This window comes from Dama dama, chromosome 21, assembly GCF_033118175.1.
Source record: "Dama dama isolate Ldn47 chromosome 21, ASM3311817v1, whole genome shotgun sequence".
Lineage (NCBI taxonomy): Eukaryota > Metazoa > Chordata > Mammalia > Artiodactyla > Cervidae > Dama > Dama dama.
In genome coordinates this window covers 20,971,073-20,993,731 of record NC_083701.1, presented here as the reverse complement: position 1 = coordinate 20,993,731, position 22,659 = coordinate 20,971,073, and the positions used below count along the sequence as shown (strand labels likewise).

General features: G+C 40.9%; 1 protein-coding gene across 2 annotated transcripts in view; it reads right to left on the bottom strand.

The window, feature by feature from the left end:
- SNTG1 (syntrophin gamma 1) overlaps positions 1-22,659 on the bottom strand; it is a 136,980-nt gene that overhangs the window by 51,495 nt on the left and 62,826 nt on the right. For both annotated transcript variants that reach the window (XM_061122805.1, XM_061122806.1), the window contains exons 10-11: positions 18,706-18,835; positions 10,322-10,360 (exon numbers count right to left, since the gene is read on the bottom strand). In XM_061122805.1, the coding sequence (XP_060978788.1) occupies positions 10,322-10,360; positions 18,706-18,835 (169 nt within the window). The remainder of the gene's footprint in view (positions 1-10,321; positions 10,361-18,705; positions 18,836-22,659) is intronic.

The following is a 22,659-nucleotide window of genomic DNA, read 5'->3' as shown; positions in this document are numbered from 1 at the left end:
TAGTGGCTATAATTTTCCCCTCTGTAATGCTCAGTGCAGGAGAATTTCTGTAACTATTGTCTGAAAAAGATCAGAGGTGTCTGCTGTCCCAGGACAAACATTACAGGGGGACACAGCCAGGGGGCTAAGCAAGGCTCCCCACCTGAAGGTAAGCTGAAAACACATGAAGATGCTCAGTTCACAAGGCTGTTATTTAATCTACTTCCCATCCCCTGCTTAGCACCACCCCTCAAATCACTCCTTATTAACAAGCAATTAACATGTTCACTGCAGCTGTGCATGGACTTCTCTCGAATCTAATTAACCATCCTTCTACTACCAAAATGGAGAAGGAAATGGCAACCCACTCCAGTACTTCTGCCCGGAAAATTCCATGGACTGAGGAGCCTGGTGGGCTATAGTCCATGGGGTTGCAAAGAGTCAGACATGACTGAGCAACTTCACTTTCACTTTCACTACTACCAAAAAACAACATTTTTATCAGCAGCTCATCCTTGCTACAAAATGTGATGAACAATGAAAGGTCTAAGATTTTGCAGACCTTTTGATGGCATCACTGATTCAATGGACATGAGTTTGAGCAAGCTCCAGGAGTTGGTGATGGACAGGGAGCCCTGGTGCGCTGCAGTTGATGGGGTCACGAAGAGTCAGACACGACTGAGCAACTGAACTGAACTGAGTTACCGTCTCACAGGTTTATGGATGCCAGTGGAAGATGTTGTATTCTTGGGTCAGAGACAGAGGACTTCATATTCACAGCACAGCCAACACCATGAGTATCAGCGTTTTGTGACTGGGGTATTTGCATACAGCAGGCTGTGTCACATGAGAGGGTCCCTGAGGTTAGGGAATCCAGATCTTTTATAAAAGGCAATAGGCACTTTTACTGACAAACCTAGACAGCTTATTACAAAGCAGAGACATTACTTTGCCAACAAAAATCTGTACAGCCAAAGTGATGGTTTTTCCAGTAGTCATGTATGGATGTGAGAGTTGGACAATAAAGAAGGCCTAGAGTCGAAGAATGATGCTTTCAAACTGTGATGCTAGAAAAGACTTTTGAGAATCCCTTGAACTGCAAGGAGATCAAACCAGTCAATCCTAAAGGAAATCAGTCCTGAATCCTCATTGGAAGGACTGATGCTGAAGCTGAAACTCCAATACTTTGGCCACCTGATGCAAAAAACTGACTCATTGGAAAAGACCCTGATGCTGGGAAAGATTGAAGGTAGGAGGAGAAGGGGACGACAGAGGATGAGATGGTCGGATGGCATCACCAACTCTATGGACATGAGTTTCAGCAAGCTCCGGGAGTTGGTAATGGACAGGGAAGCCTGGTGTGCTGTAGTCCATGGGGTCGCAAAGAGTTGGACACGACTGAGTGACTGAATTGAACTGAACTGAACTGGACTTCAAGGAGAGCAAAGCAATCAATCCTAAATGAAATCAACCCTGAATATTCATTGGAAGGATTGACGCTGAAGCTCCAATCATTTGGCCACCTGATGTGAAGAGCTGATTCATTGGAAAAGACCCTGTTGCTGGGAAAGATAGAAGGCAGGGGGAGGATGAGTTTTAGCAACCTCCAGGAGATAGTGAAGGATAGGGAAGGCTGGCATGCTGCAGTTCATGGGGTCACAAAGAGTCAGAAACAACTTAGAGAATGAACAAAGGCATGCCTCCCCTGGGCTCTGCCCGGAGATATTGTCTCTACCTTCCAAGCCTTCCAAAGGGAGAGTAAGAAATTCTCCCCTTGGTTCTGAAGAGAAACACTGTCCCAATTTGCTAAGTCTGCTTTCTATGTAAACACCCTTGAAAAAACAGTCTGAAACAAAATGCGTGCTCACAAGACAACGTGCAGAGATGCAACAGGTCCAAAGACAAACACCTCCCATTGCACAGCTCCTGACCTCTTTCCCTGGAAATGGAGGGTCCGTTTCTGAGACTCTTCAGAGGAAACATGACATGGGCTGCAGCCCTTATGTTGAAGCTGTGTCTCCTCCCGGTGTCACTGGGTCCCACTGGTGCCTGACACAATGGTTACTTGTCATTTGAAGGTCACATCTTCCTCACCTTCATTAGTATGAAAGGATGCCTTCCCTGGTACTTGTCCAGCCACACACGGTTCCTGTTACCCTGGAAATCATCCTACTTTGATCTCTATAGATGCAAAGTCCAGCACACATGCCACAGGCTGCCTGATTTTCTCCTCTCCTCTCAGACGACCGCCTACCTGATTCACTCACATTAGGACCTTGTTTCTCGTACTTGACTGTTCAAACCTGACCTCATGCTTTGTGTTTATGTTTTATCCCCTTTCTCACCGACAACTCTTCCCTCCCAGCTCTGGGCTCTCAGTCCTGCAGGTCTTTGTGACTCAGGGGGGTCGGGCTCCTCCCACCTGGGGGCCTCGGCTCAGCAGGGAGCTGCCACCCACCTCCTTGGGGGCTTGCGAGTGAACATACAGCATCACCTCTGTTTGCCATAAAACCATGACTTCTTGAATATGACAGCCGTCCTCATATTTTTAGCTTTGGGTTTGTATATAGTTTACTGTTTTTATAATATTAGGCCCTGAGTTATTTATATTTTGCTTTTTTACTTATTATTTCATGATAGGTAGAGCACACCAAATACATTTTTTCTTAAGCTAATAAAAGCTAATAAAATATAGGACATGATATTTATCATTTTATAACATATTCCTCCATTTGCCAAGCCTACACCTATCTTTTGCAGCTGGCATGTAACTATACATATAAACATAATTTAAAGGACAGTTTTGTGTTTTGAGCTGTTTTGTTCCTCAGTTAAGGGCATAGCCTATCCTGTGAAAATTAATGACTGGTGAAGAAAACTGCAGTGTTCCTAAATAGTGCAGTATTTCTTTTTGAAGTGAATTTGTTTTTAAAGTATTTTTAAAAAATGTATTTATTTATTTGGTTGTGCTAGATCTTTGTCTCTGTGTGGGCGTTTCTCTAGTTGCGGCGAACAAGGGCTACTCTCTAGTTGTGTTACGCGGGCTTCTCGTTGCAGGGGCTTCTCTTCTTGAGGAGCTTGGGCTCTAGAGTGCATGTGCAATAGTTGTGGTGCATGGGCTTATTTGCTCCACAGTATGTGGAACCTTCCCAAACCAGGGATGAAATCCGTGTCTTCTGCACTGGCAGGCAGATTCTTATCCACTGTGCCACCAAGGAAGTCCTTTAAAGTATTTCTTAATGACAGATCATTTGACAGATCAACCACATCATCTGGGTTATATTTTAAGGCTTTGAATAGCAGACAGGAGAGCTGGCTCACTGCCGACATCATCAAGACTGCAATAAGGGACTTCGGGCAGGTTCTGCAGTGCACGCACCATGGAGTTTAGAGTCAATCCATTAAACCCCAAATGGGATGAACGGTTCTCTTATGTGAACATTCTTGCTGCGCTCTTCTGTAGTGCTTAATCACTTATATCTTCTCTCACATATCAGAGGAAAAGAATTATACCATTTGGTCAATTAAATCACACTTTAAGAAGTGATGAAGTGAAATGTAGTCACTGTCCTATCCACATGTGTTTAAAAGCATAAACTTTTTCACCAATAGGACTTGCCTTTACTTACCTTTTGCTAATTTGCCCATTTAACGTGTAACGCCCCCCTTGAGTAGTGAGGGATAGGGAGACCTGGTATGCTACAATCCATGGGGTCATAAAGAGTTGGACACCACTTAGAGACTGAACAGCTACAACAACATCAAATTAACAACGAGTGACTCTGAATTTCAGAGCCAGAAGGTTTACTTATGAAACCTCTGCCACTATCTTTTCACAATGATTTATAAGCTAATAGCTCTTACAAGAGTTAATTTATATGGGAATATTACTTTTTACAAAGTTTTAAATTCCAGCATATTTTATTGCCAAATATTATCAAATGAACTAAACAACAACATTCATTATCACCAGATCATGTGACTCTATGATTTGCTGTCAACATTTATAAAAATTGAGTACACGAAGAATATATGACGAATGAAAAGAAATTTGCCTTTCAGTTGAAAAAACCCTCGGCTTTGAAATCCAAGATAAAACAAAGACCAATTGTCAGTCCCATTAATAGAATATTTTGTTTAAAAAGGACGCAGACACACATGCAAATATCTTCGATACAGCAGACACAAATGAATGAAAAAATATGCATCATCTTATTAGATTACAAATTTTGAGCTAGCTGGTTTTAAGTGATGGGACCAAGACTAGACAACCAAGAGATTGGAGCAGATGGCGAGGGAATGTAAGGCCTTAATTTGAGGCTGCCCAATTGCTAGGAAGCAGGGGTTGGGGCTGGATCAGTTCAAATACCACAACAATCACCGTTCCTACCAAGATTCTGTTTTTCTTGAATAAATGCTCACTGGGTTCAGCATACACTTGGTGAATTTCCATAGCTCTGAACAATTTGATTCAGACCATTTTGCCAGTTCTGTGTTACTTTTATGGAGAAATAAGTGTTTGGAGGCCCTAACTCCTCTCTCTTCCCTAATGTCACTTGAAAACTCAATTTTTAATGTGTCTTTTAATTTCTCAGCACTCTCAACACAACTAGAGACTACTAGCCACTTTTCCCTCTGTTGTTTCCAGAATTCTATGTATTCGTCTAAAATAATGTTTCCAAATTTTTATAGCTAGTCAAAATGAATAGCAGTTTATAAGATAAACTTATTGAGGTAATAATTTATTGTAAATGAGTATGTGCTATGTGCGTGCTGTGCTAAATTGCTTTAGTCGTGACTCACTCTTTAGGACCCTATGAATTGTAGCCTGCCAGGCTCCTCTGTCCATGGGGATTCTCCAGGCAAGAACACTGGAGTGGGTTGCCATGCCCTCCTCTAGGAGATCTTTCCAATCCAGGGATCGAACCTGTGTCTTTTACCTCTCCTGCATTGGCGGGTGGGTTCTTTACCATTATTACCATCTGGGGAGTATAGTTTTTATGTATTCAGACTATTATAATTGAATAACTCTATTTTGCCACAGTGCCTGATGTAAAGGTAGTTCAGTATTAATATTTTCATGATGAATTATTCTCAATAACCCTTCTTCTTAGGAATTATAGAAAATATTAATTGCAGAGTGCCATTTTATGGGAGTAATGTGATGTATTTCAGGATGGAGGAGTTTTGGTTAATAAAGGTTAAACATTAGAAATGCAACAAGTCATGACTCAGAGGGTTATGTGCCCAAAGCGCTGCATGTAGGTCTGATTGTCTACATGACCTGTAACTGAGTGAACTAGCATAACACAGTTTCATACCCAACTGAATATCCCAGTGTAATCTATCAGCAGGACCCCCATTACCACTGTTATCACCATTATCTCATGCACTGAGTATCCCTGTGTAATCTGGCAGCAGGACCCCCATAATCACATGCTTTTCAGGAAAAGTTATCATTTGCAGCTGAATCTCACTCTCTTCACTTCACAAATGAACCTGATCTGAATTGTACTTATGGCTATGCTCCACACAAAGAGGAAATGAGAAAGTTGTTCTGAACAAAAGTGAACTGGGAGAGACTGTACTGACTCTACTGTAATTTCAAGTCTAGACAAGAATTAAGATGAAGTCAAACCCCAATGGCCTTGGTATAATATTATTTCTATCTTATCTGGCTCCCAGGCATTTTAATAATAAAAATGGCTTTAGCTTTATTGAGGTATAATGACATGAAGAAAGTACACATATTTAAAGGGTAAAATTTGATAAGTTTTGACATGCATGTGAATCCACAAAACCATTACTACAGTCAACATAATGAACTTATCACCTCCTAAAGCCCCTTCCTGTCGCTTTATAACCCTTCCCTGACCTGGAAGACCAGTCCATCCTAAAGGAAATCAGTCCTGAATATTCATTGGAAGGACTGATGCTGAAGCTGAAACTCCAATAATTTGGCCACCTGATACGAAGAGCCAACTCATTGGAAAAGACCCTGATGGTGGCAAAGATTGAGGGCGGAGGAGAAAGGGATGACAGAGGATGAGATGGTTGGATGGCATCACTGACTCAATGGACATGAGTTTGAGTAAACTCCAGGAGTTGGTGAGGGACAGGGAGGCTTGGCATGCTACAGTCCGTGGGTCCCAAAGAGTCAGACAAGACTGAGTGACTGAACTGAACTGAACTGGCCTGGGAGGGGCTAGAGGAGAGTAACACACAGTGTGAAAAACACAATGAAAGAAGTCAATTGCTCAAATGTAAAAATAATAACATAAAGTTATTAGAAATCAGCAATGGATTGCTTTTCTCCTTTTATTAATCTTGAATGGATAAACTTTAAGTACAACACAAATCCTATAAGCCACTACCAAAGCTTGCTGATTTAGGCGACATAAAATACAATGGTTAAATTCCCTTCATGTATTGAGTAAACAGTGCTTACAAATAAATAAGAAAACATTAAGAAGAAAATAGGAACATGTTCAAAAGAGTAGAGAAAGGTGAGCGAAAGGATATACCAGTGTCATTTCAAGTTGCTCAACCTCATGTACAATATGAGAAATGCATCCTGAAAATGGCGAGCACACACGTTTCTCCAGGTATCCAAGTGGACAGAGATGATTCCGGTCCACAAAATGCAAAATAGAATGTAGGAAGAACAAGGACAGACCTAATGCACATCTTTCTTCAAAACAGAAATGGAATGTCCTGGTGCAGGAACTGAAGAGGGGAAGAAAGTGAAAGGTCACAGGGGAAGGAATCCAGGGTGGGGGAAGGCAGGAGCTTATACAGGAGGCTGGGGAGGAAACCCTCCCCGTGGGAAGGAGGCTGGGCTGTTACTCTTGCTCCCAGAAGTAGGCACTCAACCAGATTCTCAGGCATCTTCTTGTACATAACATATGTCAGTTTCATCCTTTATTACACCCTTTATTAAAAGTAGAGGTTTACATAGTCCCTCTTCTTTACTCCCCACTGGTACCTCATATGCTTTCTTGGAGAATCTTCCAGACTAGCACCAGGAAAGCCAGCTCACCCCATTGGTGGGACGTTCAAGTTGTGGATCTGGTCTTCTTCATCATGCTCCAGGGTTAGCGTGGTTCTCTAATCTCACGTCTTATAGAAACTCTTAGCCATCAAATCTCTTCACAAGTTCGTCGTCTCCAGTCTTTCTGCAGAATTTTTCTTTTTGGAACCTCTCATTCTAAACTTCAACTCTTACATCATTTTTCGTATTTTCAGCCCTTTCTGTATAGGCTGCATTCTGATGGTACTCTCAGATATACTACTTCCAATGACATGTTTTATCATTATTTTTATCTGTTCTATTATTCAGTTGGCTAGCTGATTATACACTTAAACATATTCATGCTTTATTCATTTTTGAACTTCTGTCAAGTTGTTTTGCAAATCCCAATTTTTGATACCACTTCCTGTTCTTATCTTACATTTTGTACCACCTTATTTTTTAAAAAATAGATAATTTAAAATAGTCGTGGATTGTTCCTTAATCTTCACAGTGTGTTTTTCCTTATGACGGTTTATTTGCTCAAATGGCTTATATTTCTGATAAAAATATTCTTCTCTGAGATGATCTTACTGAGAGTCCGCTGTGCTCTGGAGCATGAGGGTGTCTCTGGAGACTCAGTCCACAGCGCTGGCCTCTGCTGGGTGCAGTGACTTTCTCCAGTTCCAACCCCTTTGCATTTTGTTTTTAATTTCTTTGGTTGGGGTACCAGTACCACAGTGGCTGCACAAAGTCAAAACCAAACCCCACAGGAGGCAGAAGACTTCTGTTCTAATGTATTCCAGCTGAGGTATTTTTGGTTTTGTTTAAGACCCAGAGTATCATGGCTATGAGGGGACTTGAATACTGTAACATTATGTCTGAGTTACTTAATAAAAAGCATATATATAAACATATATACTTATATCGAATCTGAGCGTCAGAGAATGCTACCTGAAAATTAAGTTTGAAGAAATTTGAGATGAAAGCAACTAGTCCAAGGTAAGAGTTTGAGTGCTAAATCTCAATGAGAAATGAGATTACATATAATTTTCAATTTTTGCTCCTTGAAGTGGCTCAGATTTTAGGCAGAAGATGTACCCTGATCTCCTAATGCACCGTTATTACACTACGTGGGTGAGTTCTTCCTATTAAGCATATATATGAAGGTTGAACTATAAAGTAATCCTATATCCCAAAAGACTTCATTTACAAGGTGGGAAGTAGTGAGGGAAAAATCTATTAGCTGTAGCTTTTAGTTGTTAAAGTGTCTAGAATTCATTGTGATTTCAAATTGTGAGATGCTAAGATATTTGAAAGAGATTTCAAAATAAGAGATTTCAAATAAGAGAGTTCATTATAATCATAATATTGAAAGGTTAGCAGATAAACAACCATGGATGCTAAGGCTTATCTGTATTTATTATATGTGTTAGAATATTAAAATTTTTTATTTCTTCTATATTCAAGGTTTTCCAGATTTTTACTGACTTTGCTCAGCATTATTCAAAACCTAGATAAAAGCAGAGGTGGTGAGGAACGAGACAGGTCCCTGAAGGGAATGTGTAAGGGAGTGTCCCACATGGTTGTCATCATGGTAAATAAAGCATAGCTGTGGGCTAGTCAGGATTAGGAAACATTCCTAGTGATGAAATTAGACTAATCATTGATACTTCACCTGCTGAGGGTTGAAGGGGCAAAAGAGGTGATAACATAAATATCAGAGTCACTTTTAAAGAAACACTCTTCATTTGTATTTTTGGCAAGAATTCCCCAAAAGAGCAGGTCTACATTTTTACACTTCTGACTATAAAACAACCCCATCTCTTCCTGGGCTTTGCAAACTTCCCTCATAGCTGAGGCTTCCAGTGGAATGATTTATCCTTAATGACTGGCTTTTCCCTCCTGTTCAGCCCCGTGAAGCTGTAAACTGTTTTCCCAGATGTGACCTGTGCATTCCAGCCTCAGAATCACCTGCGGGGGATGGAGTGATGCCCCAGTGTCCCAGGCATCACCCCAGAGCAAGTAAGCCAGATGCTCTGGGCTGAGCCTGGTCTCTGTGCCCCATGTGCCCCTACTCGCTGTGGCTGTGGGAGGCACAGACCCCCCTCCAACCTTGTACCTGCCAAGAGTGTCGCATGGCTCAGAGGCAGGGGGCCCGAGGGAGGGGAACTAGCTCCCCCAGTCTCACCCCAAGCAAGACAGGTCAGGGCTGTAGGCACAGCAGGCTCTGCAAAGCTACCTACCACCTCACTTAGCCACATGGGCTCTGTGGGCAGCCTGGGCAAGGGGCACCCTGAACACTACAACAATACTAGAACCTACCCCAGAACATAAGTTCTCTGTTGCAGGGAACACACACATCTGACACACGGATGCAAACAACGGCACATATTGAGAAATTTACCTTTGTTCTCGTTTAACTTTCTAAACACACATGAGATGGCTGCCCTTATGCAGATGCTACTGATATGGGACCCCAGGCTTAGACGAAAAGGAACTTGGTTTTAACAAACTGAAGGTTATATTAAAATTTTACCATGGAAGCTAACTAGTGGTGGGTATGCCATTTAGGAATCGATATCGTCGATGTTTAGACTGTGGTCAGTGGCTGTGGGCTGGGGTTGCCGTGGGGAGTCAGGGTCTGCGTCTTGCCGCCGAGCCCTGCCCCTGTCCACACACTGGACAGGGCAGCTCAGTGAGTCCAGGCGTTGAGCCTTCACTTCCTTTCCTTATTCTATTAATAGCTAATGCTTATATTATGTTTGTGAAAGCAATAGAAGTTAAGTTTAGTGCAATAAAATTATAAGGGGAGTCAGTTATTCTTATGACCAATAATTTTATCCTATCTTCAATTATTACTCTAATAAGTCAACTAAATTCTTAGCTTGATTATTCAGACATTAGTCTCATTCCATGCATTAATTTAGACTCATTTTCAGTACTGTCAGACAATTTTGAAATTTCCTTTAACTTTTAGATGAATTCTACATAGGTCTCTCATTAGAACTACATGTAAACAGCTGTCCAAGTTCTTCAACATTGCATTCAAATAAATATATTTTGTCAAAATAGTTTTGACTTAATTCACTTATATAAAAAGCTTTTCTTTAACTGTTTTCAATATGATTAGAAAAAACAGATATACTACATAATATGAAAGAAATCTAATAAATTCATATTTTCCTGAAATAGCAAATGTTACTAATTAATTAATTAATAATTGGTACCAATTATTTCCACATAAAACTAAAGGCAATCAAAATTATGATTTGTAACAGATAAAATGAAAGAAATACACAATTTGGCTTTGCAAGTGTTTCTCCATCTTACCTGCTGGTTTACAGGAAAGTTTCTGTTGATTTTTTTAATCTGCAAAAATAAACAAAGAAAAGTGAGATCAGCAAAGATGATGTAATACAAGAACTCCAGGTTTATGGGACTCTCTTCTTAGTGAGTAAACTAAGAGTAAACTATTTTGTTGACACACAAAAATCATTACATATCAAGCACCAATTAGGAATCCCTTTTTTAAAATTCTGACTGTCAAAAATGTCCCAAATTTCATATACAAACATTTCAGAAATATTTCAACTTAATCATATTCTCTTGATGTGAAATGAAAAGCCTCTGATCCCACACAATCTACCGAGAATGTACAGCATAACTTTTTGTAACTTCTTTCATTATACACTTTCACTTCATATTATATTTTATTTGTTTTAACACATAAGAGAACAGAGGGAGTGGAATATTCAGACATTAACGGATACTGTATATTATGAAGATAGTTTCAGTCAGGACTACAAATAAAATAAACATTTAAGACCATTTATTGAGTGAATTGGAGAAGGAAAAGGCAGCCCACTCCAGTATTCTTGCCTGGAGAATCCCATGGTCACAGAAGCCTGGTGGGCGGGCTGCAGGCCATGGGGTCGCAAGAGTCAGACACGACTTAGTGACTACACCGCCACCACCACTGTTGAGTGAAATGTCATAAAAATTTAAAATAAATCTGCTGAGTTTCTTCTGTAACAAGTCATGTAAACAAACTTTAAAGACCAAATGAAAAACGATTATCAGATTTAGACAAATGACCTTATAATACATGAAATCTTTGTTCAACAGAACTTCTACTAATTAAAACTTTCTTTTTCACTGGTTTTCTAGAGAAACTTAAATGATGCTCTCTGTATGCTATAATCTGACATCAGACTAAACACAGACTGTTTTCACTTAGAAAATGTTCTGTTGAATTGCTTTGTTTTTCCTTGTTTTAATGTTAGTTTACCTTCATCTTACTGATAAACATGAATTAAGAGGAGATATAAGAAGGCACAAACTTTGAGAAGTGAAATGACCCGTGGATGAGAATGGACTCAGTGGTGGAGACATGTCATTTAAAATACGAGAAAAAAAAAAAAAAGCCAACAATTTGAGAATATTTGTGTGATTCCTCAGGATCATGTATAGGAAGCATATCTTTCTTGTTCTGCTCAGTAGTGTACAACACTTTGCGACCCCATGGGCTGTAGACTGCCAGACTCCTCTGTCCACGGGATTCTCCAGGCAAGAATACTGGAGTGGGTTGTCATGTCCTCCTGCAGGGGATCTTCCCAAACCAGGGATTGAATCCAGATCTCTTGCATTGCAGGGGGATTCTTTACCATCTAAGCCACCAGGGAAGCCCAAGAAAACTAGAGTGGGTAGCCTATCCCTTCTCCAGGGGATCTTCCCAACCCAGGAATCAAACTAGGGTCTCCTGCATTGCGGTGGATTCTCTACCAGCTGAGCTACCAGGGAAGCACATTGCTCTAATTGTTTCAGAGTATTTTCTGCTCTGATGAGGAGTCAACCAAGGAAAGTCTCTAGAAGTAAAGATGCTTTCAGCCAAAGTCAGGATGGTTTGAAGATGGAGACGGAAGAGCAGATCCCTAAATGCATTTTATCAATCAAAAACTCACATTGAACACTATGTGGAACAATGCTTGTTACCAGTTTTTAAGAGTTTTCAGAAAATTCCACCAATATATTTTTGAATCAGGGGATAATTGCATGACAATGTGTTGGTTTCTGCTGTACACCATTGTGAATCCACCATATGTATTCATATAGGACCTCCCTGCCCCAGCTCCCATCCCAGCCCACCAGGTCATTACTGAGTCCTCAGTTGAGCTCCCTATGCTGTAGAGCAGCTTCCCACTAGCTCCCTATTTTACACGTCTACTAACATTTTATGTCGACCATTGGCTCTGAGTGCATACTATATGGGATTGTATTTTTAAGTTCCTCCAACATGTGATTTTAGTTCTATGAATGACATAAAATGTATGACTGAAGTTAAATCAATGGTACTTCTTTGCATAGTATTTACTTAAAACAGCATTCAACAAATATTGTTTTTCAAAATCAAGTCTATGCCATCAAATGTACTTAAAATCTTGTCCTCCAGATTTATTTAAAGGAGGTGTACTTACACTTTCCTTCTAAAAGTGACTTAGTAACTTCAAGGTATTTGAATATGAAATGCATATAAATCAGTAGTCATCCTAAATTTTAAGCTAGACAAATAAAACAAAATACATTTTAAGCAAAATACATTTCATTAAAAAATAAAATTCATAATAACTATCCTAATATGAAATCATGGCTTCCCTGGTGGCTCAGTGGTGAAGAATCTGCCTGCCAATGCAGGAGATCGGAGTTCTGCTCCCTAGGTCAGGAAGATCCCCTGGAGGAGGAAATGGCAGCCCACTCCAGTATTCTTGCCTGGGAAATCCATGGACAGAGGAGTCTGGCAGGCTACAGTCCATGGAGTCACAGAGTCAGACACAACTGAGCCACTAAATAATGACACATATGAAACCTACAGATCCATTTCTGAATGTCACATTTCCTCTAAATTAAAATATTATACTGTGGTGTTATTCTAGGGTGACTGTTTTTAGGCCTTTAAGGGCCTGTGGAGAATAAATGATCAAATGCACTGAGAGGTGTTTAATGTCAGGGGCTAATTTCAATGTATCACAGAGTTACAATCACTAAAACAAGGTTTTACACTGCAAAACTAAATGTGACAATGAATTTTGATAGAAAATTAAAAACGGAATATAAAGTGCATATTACTGAGTTAATGATAAAGACTGTATTAAATCTGAAAAGAGAACAACACTTTAAAAAGTGGTTAATTACTTGAAAAACAATGCCTCACCTGCCAACTCCCAAAACAGCCCATATTTAGCCTCTGGATTTAGGGTGGGTTGGGGTGGCCTGAGGCACGCCTACCTTCCTATTGCTAGCAATGGAAGTAGAAAGATAAACCTAGCAGCAGCACTTTTTGTGACAACTTCTGAGAGCCCCCTATACAAGTGTGGCTGAGATTCTGGATGTGAGAGGCCCAGAGCGGGGAGCGGACCCTCCGCAGCCACTAGCAGGCTCAGGGGGACCAGATGGACTAGATGCTCAGATGGGACCAGATGGACCGAGGGAGAAGCAGAGCTTCTGCTTTCTTCTGCAATAACCTGGGCAGCACATGTGATGGGTGGGGCTTCAAACGCAACACAGATCTCTACCTCAACATGTGTGCTGAAGTCTGGATCTGAAAACCCATGAACACAGACAAGGGTTTTGTAAATTTGTGCTGAGGGAGAAGCTGGGAGAAGTCATTATCCCTGCACAGACGTGCCCTCAGGCCTGGTTGTGGGGGGGTGCATCTTTGGGGCAGAAGGAATAGAAACAAAGAGAACCTCATGGAAACTCCAACCCAGCCTGCACTGGGCTGGATTAAGACATCAATCATAGTTTACAAGACCAAAGAATGTTCATATTCTTAGATTCTTCTCCTAGACATCTATGGTGGTTTGGTGGTTTCGTTGCTTAGTCATAGCCAACTCTTGAGACCCCATGGACTATAGCCCACCAGGATCTTCTGTCCATGGGATTCTCCAGCAAGAATACTAGAGTGGACTGCCATTTCCTTCTCCAGGGGATCTTCCCGACCCAAGGACTGAACCTGAGTGTCCTGCATTGGCAGCCACCAGGGAAGTCCCCTAGACACCTATATTAAGGTATAATTAGTGAATTAGCAATGTTTTCACTGGCTAATATGCCAGAAATTCATAGGGCACTATTACATTAATGATGCATTTTAAATGATGTGCATTTCAAATAATACTCTATTCATTAATTTTCATTAAGCAAATAGCAAAATATCTATGAGTCCATTATATGTAGGTGATTTCAGAATATAATTACTGTCATAGGAAAATGCTCAGGATTATATGTTAACTGAACAAAGGTTAATAGCATCTACACAAGAAGATGGTCATTTTATTTTCTGTATGTAAACGAAAGCACAGAGTGTCCTGGCCGTGGGCTGGGTTGCAGGCACTGGGCCCTGGGTTTCAGGCTTGTGGGGGTGTTTGATCGGCCCGTGTTGGTCACAGGTGAAGAGGGCAGGTCCTATCGTTGTGGAGTCGTTTAGTCAGGCTTCCTACAGAGGGGACACGCAGTGTTTATAGTTAGAGCCCAGCCTGGACCCTCAGGGTGCCTGCAGCCACCTCTGCTCCTTCAAGCTTGGCTTCTGAGAAACATTCATCAAGCAATAGCAAACTGAAAGTGATGGCTGTATGATTTCTGCTGGACCTTCGTCTGCACTGAGCTCACCATGTGCCTCCTCTTCCACAGGACACCTGGTGCTGAGTGGGAGCATCTCCCCCCGCCCCCCATGACTGGTCAGAGACCTCAGTGAATCTCTGGAAGCAGGCGGTCCCCAGGAGGCGAGGGTCACAGGTGAAGGGAGGGGCCTGGCGCAGGGAACAAGCATCGGCTGGTGAGTGGTCCACGTGTCTGAGCTGCTCAGGCTTCTCGTAACACGCTGTCCACGGTTCACCAGGTATGACCTCCCCTTCAGGGCCCATGTGCTCACTGGGTGTCCAGTGGTTCATCTAGTGAGCAGGTTCTCTGCCAGCCGATGTCCTCTGCCCCTTGATGTGTACTAGATAGCGTGTGTTCCCACACACACTCCTGTGGGGTCTCCAACAGCTCTGGGCCCAGGAGGGTCAGCCTCTGAAGGCCAGCCTCAGCAGGGCAGGAGAAGGGTGGATGGGTCAGAGCAAGACCCTGGGCACTCCCTGGAGGCTTTGAGGCCCCTGGAACATGGGAGACTGGGGAGCTTGGGCTGGAAGAAAGGAGAAAGACTGAGGCCCAAAGGGGAGGAACTAAGGCCAGGCAGGCAGAGTCCGGCTGGCTAGGGGGCAGCTCCTTGGAAACTGCCCAGGAAAACTGACCATTTGCTTATGACTGCAATTGTCAGTTAACATCAAAGCAAAGGGTCTGGATTGTGCAGGGAAATTATCAGCTAATTTTTTTCCAATGTAAAAATTTGTTGGAACTTCCCTGGTGTTTCAGTGGTTGGGACTTTGCCCTCTAATGCAGGGGTTGTGGGTTCAATCCCTGGTGGGGGGAGCTAAGATCCCACATGCCTTTTGGGCAAAAAAACAGAACATAAAACAGAAGCAATATCGTTAACAAATTCAATGAAGACTCAACAAATGGTTCACATCAAAAAAATCTTTAAATAAAAAAAAATTGTTTAAAAGCTTTTTTTTTGATGAGTAGCTTTCTACCAGATAAAGTAGGTTAGTTATTTTATTGAAATCCCCCCAACACAACTTGCCAAAATAAACTCTAATCATGTAAAAAGCACAGTACGATTAAGAAAATGCACTCATGGTATAATGCTAGGCTTCCCCTTGCTTTTATCCTGACTTGACTTACTGTCCCTGCCCTGTCTGATCCCACACCATGGCCCACATCGAGTTGATGCCTGCACGACTGAAGTTCGTATTTGATGTGTGAGGAGAAACAACAGTGAAAACCAGGCACTGCACAAAAGTGCATCCAAGGACTCAGGGATGCCAGCTGCTACAGAAGGAAGAAAACGTCTCCCTCAGTGACACCACGCCTGTCAGAATCTCACTCTGCAACCTCTGATCACAGCTTCAGGCCTTTCTGGTAAATCTCCTTTCTGTTAGGCTTTATTTTGTTATGACTTTCAATTCACCTACGAGCTTTGTTGAGTCTTTCTAAGGCGGCAGACACAATAGAAGTTTTTCCTTCAGTTCTTCACAGCCAACAGTTTTATGGAAAAAAATTCTCTTTTCAGCTTGCAAGTGTTTGCCATCTAAAATAGCAGAACTCTATGGATTAAACATGACTCCCAAATGACCCTTTCTTTTGGCTCCTGCAGGTAAATGGGTAAAATATAAGAAGATGGCTGAAATGCAGCCTGCAGGAACTCAAATGACTGATGAGATGTGTGTGTGTGTGTGTGTGTGTGTGCGCACACACATGTGTGTGTATGTATGTGTATATGTGTGAATCCTGAAGGACTGTGATCATCCCACAAAAATCACAGGGCTGCTGGTTGTTCATGCAGTTTTTTAAGATTAATATGTTTTAAGTATTAAACAATGTAGTAAATACTGTCAATTATCTGACTCAAAAGTCATTTACAGTCTTTTCTTCTTGGTCATCCCACCATAAACAGTACAAAAGGTAGAGACTAGCCACCCATCCCCAGAATTGTCATGGGGCTCAGTCAGGAGGAGGAGAAGTGAGCATTATTAGTCTAGTAAAGAGTTTCTGGAAAATTTTATCTTATCTTGATAAAAGAAGAGAGATGTAGCTGTCACTACATATCCTTCTTCCCTTACTTTCCTGTTCTGAACACTGAAGTGATGTTTGGAACTGTTGCAACCCTTCTGTGATCATGAGGCAGCAAACTCAAGATAAAAGCCAACTCTCTAAAAGTAGTGGGTAATAGTAGCAATAATATGTGTAGACAGAGGATGGGTTCTGGGTGGATGGTAGCTTCCAAGAAATGCTGCCATCCATACTCTCTTCATTTGGGGAAAAACCCACTATTTACTCCTTTGGGGGGGGTCTCTCTAACTTGTTACTGAGAGCATTCTCATTGATAAAAACATTTGGGGAAGAGAGTCTATCCTTTTTCTTATAATGAAATACTATTATGTATTTTGAAAATATGACATGTGCAACCCATACATCCTCATTTACTAACACTGATTTTCAGTGAACCTTTAAGAATAAGAAGCATATTGCATAAATATTTGTATTTATCTATATGCAAACACACACACAGAAGTGATACACTTCAAGTACCACATTCCATTCTGATAAAGGGAACACATGCATAGGACATATGTGGAAGAATTTAGACCAGAAGAGTTTCCTTTGTGTTAACAGGTAACCTTAGTAGAAATGTCACATGAAATTCTCTCTGCTTATCAATCGGAATCTATTTCAGTGCTGGAGCAGTAAAAAGTGTTGGGAAAGGTGAGATTTATTAAATGCTGGCTGAGAGAGAGAGCTGCCTTTTATTTGCTTCCCTCTGTCTCTTTTAAAGATGAGGGACTGAGGGGTAGGTCTTTGGTTGCCAGAAATCAGAGCTGCTTAATGGTTTAGTCACCACTAGACATTTATTTTAGCTCAGCTTTTCCTGTGTGATTCACATTCTGGTATTCACATGGCCATCCTTCAGAAGATGGAGAATCTCAAATGACAACTGGACAAAACAGAGATGTGCAGCATCACACACAATGAGTGAATCTATACAGCCATTTATCAGCAGTTTTGGATTAAATCATGAAATTTAGAGTGCTGCTGAAGAAAGGAGAAGTGCAACTGTTTCAGCATCATTTCAGGGCCAGAATGGCTGAAGCACTTCTTCATTTAGCCCTCGCAGGACTGAGGCTAACCGCATTAATTTAAGCTGAGGAGCTTGAAGTCCAGCTCAGAGCTGGTGCAGGGAGACCTGGGCTCCACACTGAGTCCCCTGACACCACAGCCCAGCTTCTCCTCTGGCAAAAATATCACTGCAAAGGCAATCAGCTTGAATCCCCTTTGCCTGATCACAGCAGAGTGTGTTTGAAGTTATACTTCCATGGGTCCTTTCAAGGTCCCTCCATGGGTCCTCCTTCATATCCATCCTGTCCTTCTCCCTCTCCTGTATGTGATATTCACAGACTTCTAGCCATATCACTGAGGCTGTGAGAAGCACATACCCTCCCTTGCCCGTGAAGACAGTCTCTGTCCAGGTGCTTTAGCTCAGCAGTTATTGCACAATTTTTCTTGTGATATTATTACAAGTGAATTATTCTTAAAGGATCTAGGGGCTCAAATAATATTGTAGGCTGCTTTGCAAGTGGACAAACTAGTAAACATACAGATGTACAGATATATAGGTAGACAAATGCATATATATACATGGATTATAGATGCTGATGGATGGATGATATATATAGCCTGTATAGAGATATGAAATGAAGGTAGATAAATACATATATAAAATATAGGTGGATGATATATCTGTATATATATACAGATATAGATATTTAGTGCTTACATGTTAAATATCTATTTTCAGTTATTTAACTAATGTAGATGTTACAATGTTTGTGAATGGAAACTTCGGTGCAAATACTCTTGTACTGATACACTGGACTAAAACACTCAAGATAGAGTGGCTTTCTTTGAGCAAGTATAATCCACTTTAAGAATAGCTCTTATGGTGGGTGTGCAGTGGTCCATTCCTAGCAGAATACCAAACAGCTGATGGAGTTAACTTGTGTACTGAAGAGGTTCACTGAGGCAGGCGGAGGAGCTTTTCCGGCATTCCTGGAACCACTACTTACGTTGTGCTTTGTGAGGCTGGAAATGTTGGTGGCTATTGCTTGCAGCCACTCCCCGCAGTCCTCCGCAGAGAGGCACTGAATGACCCCACTGCAGACCCCGTCCACGGCGGTGACTTGGAAGGCGTTCTGCCTGCGGAGAAGTCAGAGCAAATCAGACCAAGACATCATCTCGTGTGTCTGTGTGCAACTTGAGATAGCTGTCTGCTCAAAAGCTCTTCTTGCAGACCACATAAATGCAGCTTCAAATTCCTCTTTCCTTATATCTTTTAAAAAATCTATTATTCAGAAAGAGAAATTAAGGAAACAATACCATTCACCATTGCAACAAAAAGAATAAAATACTTAGGAGTATATCTACCTAAAGAAACAAAAGACCTATACACAGAAAACTACAAAACACTGATGAAAGAAATCAAAGAGGACACAAACAGATGGAGAAATATACCATATTCATGGATTGGAAGAATCAATATTGTCAAAATGGCTATACTACCCAAAGCAATCTATAGATTCAATGCAATCCGTATCAAGCTACCAACGGTATTTTTCACAGATCTAGAACAAAATAATTTCACAATTTGTATGGAAATACAAAAAACCTCGAATAGCCAAAGTAATCTTGAGAAAGAAGAATGGAACTGGAGGAATCAACCTGCCTGACTTCAGGCTTTACTACAAAGCCACAGTCATCAAGACAGTATGGTACTGGCACAAAGACAGAAATATAGATCAATGGAACAGAATAGAAAGCCCAGAGATAAATCCACACACCTATGGACACCTTATCTTTGACAAAGGAGGCAAGAATATACAATGGAAAAAAGACCACCTCTTTAACAAGTGGTGCTGGGAAAACTGATCAACCACTTGTAAAAGAATGAAACTAGAACACTTTCTAACACCATACACAAAAATAAACTCAAAATGGATTAAAGATCTAAATGTAAGACCAGAAACTATAAAACTCCTAGAGGAGATCATAGGCAAAACACTCTCCGACATAAATCACAGCAGGATCCTCTATGACCCACCTCCCAGAATGTTGGAAATAAAAGCAAAAATAAACAAATGGGATCTAATTAAACTTAAAAGCTTTTGCACAACAAAGGAAACTATAAGCAAGGTGAAAAGACAGCCCGCAGATTGGGAGAAAATAATAGCAAATGAAGCAATAGACAAAGGATTAATCTCAAAAATATACAAGCAACTCCTGAAGCTCAATTCCAGAAAAATAAATGACCCAATCAAAAAATGGGCCAAAGAACTAAACAGACATTTCTCCAAAGAAGACATACAGATGGCTAACAAACACATGAAAAGATGCTCAACATCACTCATTATCAGAGAAATGCAAATCAAAACCACAATGAGGTACCATTACATGCAAGTCAGGATGGCTGCTATCCAAAAGTCTACAAGCAATAAATGCTGGAGAGGAGAAGGTGTGGAGAAAAGGGAACCCTCTTACACTGTTGGTGGGAATGCAAACTAGTACAGCTGCTATGGAGAACAGTGTGGAGATTTCTTAAAAAACTGGAAATAGAACTGCCATATGACCCAGCAATCCCACTTCTGGGCATACACACTGAGGAAACCAGATCTGAAAGAGACACATGTACCCCAATGTTCATCGCAGCACTGTTTATAATAGCCAGGACATGGAAGCAACCTAGATGCCCATCAGCAGATGAATGGATAAGGAAGCTGTGGTACATATACACCATGGAATATTACTCAGCCATTAAAAAGAATTCATTTGAACCAGTCCTAATGAGATGGATGAAGCTGGAGCCCATCATACAGAGTGAAGTAAGCCAGAAAGATAAAGACCAATACAGTATACTAACACATATATATGGAATTTAGAAAGATGGTAATGATAACCCTATATTCAAAACAGAAAAAGAGACACAGATATACAGAACAGACTTTTGGACTCTGTGGGAGGCGAGGGTGGGATGTTTCAAGAGAACAGCGTCAAAACATGTATATTATCTATAGTGAAACAGATCACCAGCCCAGGCTGGATGCATGAAACAAGTGCTCTGGCCTGGTGCACTGGGAAGACCCAGAGGAATCGGGTAGAGAGGGAGGTGGGAGGGGGGATCAGGATGGGGAATACATGTAAATCCATGGCTGATTCATGTCGATGTATGACAAAAACCACTACAATATTGTAAAGTAATTAGCCTCCAACTAAGAAAAATAAATGGGAAAAAAAAATCTGTTATTAACATTGAACACTAAAGATGAACCCAGCTTTCCAGGTGGCACTAGTGGTATAAGAACCTGCTTGCCAAGGCAGGAGCCACAAGAGACGTGGGTTTGATCCCTGGGTGGGGAAGATCCCCTGGAGGAGGGCATGCAACCCACTTCAGTACTCATGCCTGGAGAATCCCATGGACAGAGGAACCTGATGGGTTACAGTCCACAGTGTTGCAAAGCGTTGGACACGACTAAGCAATTTAGCACACATGCATACAAATATGAACCCAGATGACACACAATTTTGAATTACTCAAAGCATCTTGAGACACAGATAAGTTTGGAGAAACTTGGAGATGTACAATATATTATGTAAATGGAAGCATGTCAAAGACATTTGAGAGGAATTCTCCCTGTTCCCTGCATATCACAAAGTTATGCATAGATGTTTACCTATTATTTTGGCTACCATCACCTCTTGACATTTTTTAGTGCATTTCTGATGGAAAGATCACGCGAAAACCCCACACCCAGATACTGAGCATCATTTAAAACTCTCAGGCTGTCATGAGCTGAAGCACTTTTTCAGCTGTTCATCCAGCTGTCTGTCTTCTCAGGGATGGTTTTGGACAAGGGTCCACAGCTTTTCACGTCTAAATATTCACGCTGTAAATTTATGTGGATGTTTGCATTTCAATAACAACCACACTCTCCTTAAAAGTGCTATGGCCAGCCTGAATATCTCTATTGTCTTTTATTGAGTTTTTGTTGTTGTTAGAGGAAATTAAATAATGCCATCCTAAATTGTTTACAAAAGTGCTGTAGAGTTTAAAGCAGCTTTCTGCAGCTTTAATTACTTACTTTTATTTTTCTGTTTCAAGTTCTTGCATGTTTCAATATAAGCTTAATGGAGAGGAATAGATAAAAATCCCAAAATGAATGGAAAGTAGCCAAATGCCTCATGCTTGAAAATTACTCTGTGGTGCAACACAATACACTTCAGAAAAGGCACAAACTATCTATAAATCCCAGCCAGTTTTGAAGCAATAGACAAATGATGTAGTTCAGCATTCAAAAGGCTATGTAAATAGTGTACATTTATATGTTTTTCTCCAATTAAATTGCTTTTTTGTCTCTTCTGAATTTTGTTAAGTAGGTGTTTGTGGATATTGCACATATTTCAATTTCAAAAATAAAGACACTGCAGCCAGGAATTATCTGGCCCGGCTTCATCATGAGGCTGGTGTCTCTCTCCTGTCCCACGAGACTGGTCCAGACCTCATAACCGGACATGCTCCAGAGACTTCCACACTGAAGGCCCTTTGCATCCACATTATTAGTATTTTTAGAGACACTTGTTCTGATAAAGTTGACCAAGAACTTTCAACTGATTATGGGAAAGTGTTCAAACATTCTTTTTTATTTGCTCTGAAAAACACATGAAAAGTCTGAGAGGTGGCAACTATTGTCTGTCTCTTTGAAATCATGTTCTTTTGAATTTGTGACAAGAAAAAAATATGCACAGCACAAAAAGAATATTGTAACTTCACGTGACTTTCTCAACTTTAATTTTTATATTCACTAGTAAGTAAGACATTTAGGATATGCAGACAGAAGCTCAACTATCCATGGAAAATGAGAACTAATTTGAGTTAGCAACAACGTTTTTTTTTGCTTCTGATTATCATAACCGTTGCTTCATGTACTGTAAATTAAAGCATGTCTTGAACATATTTGTCCTCTCTGCTG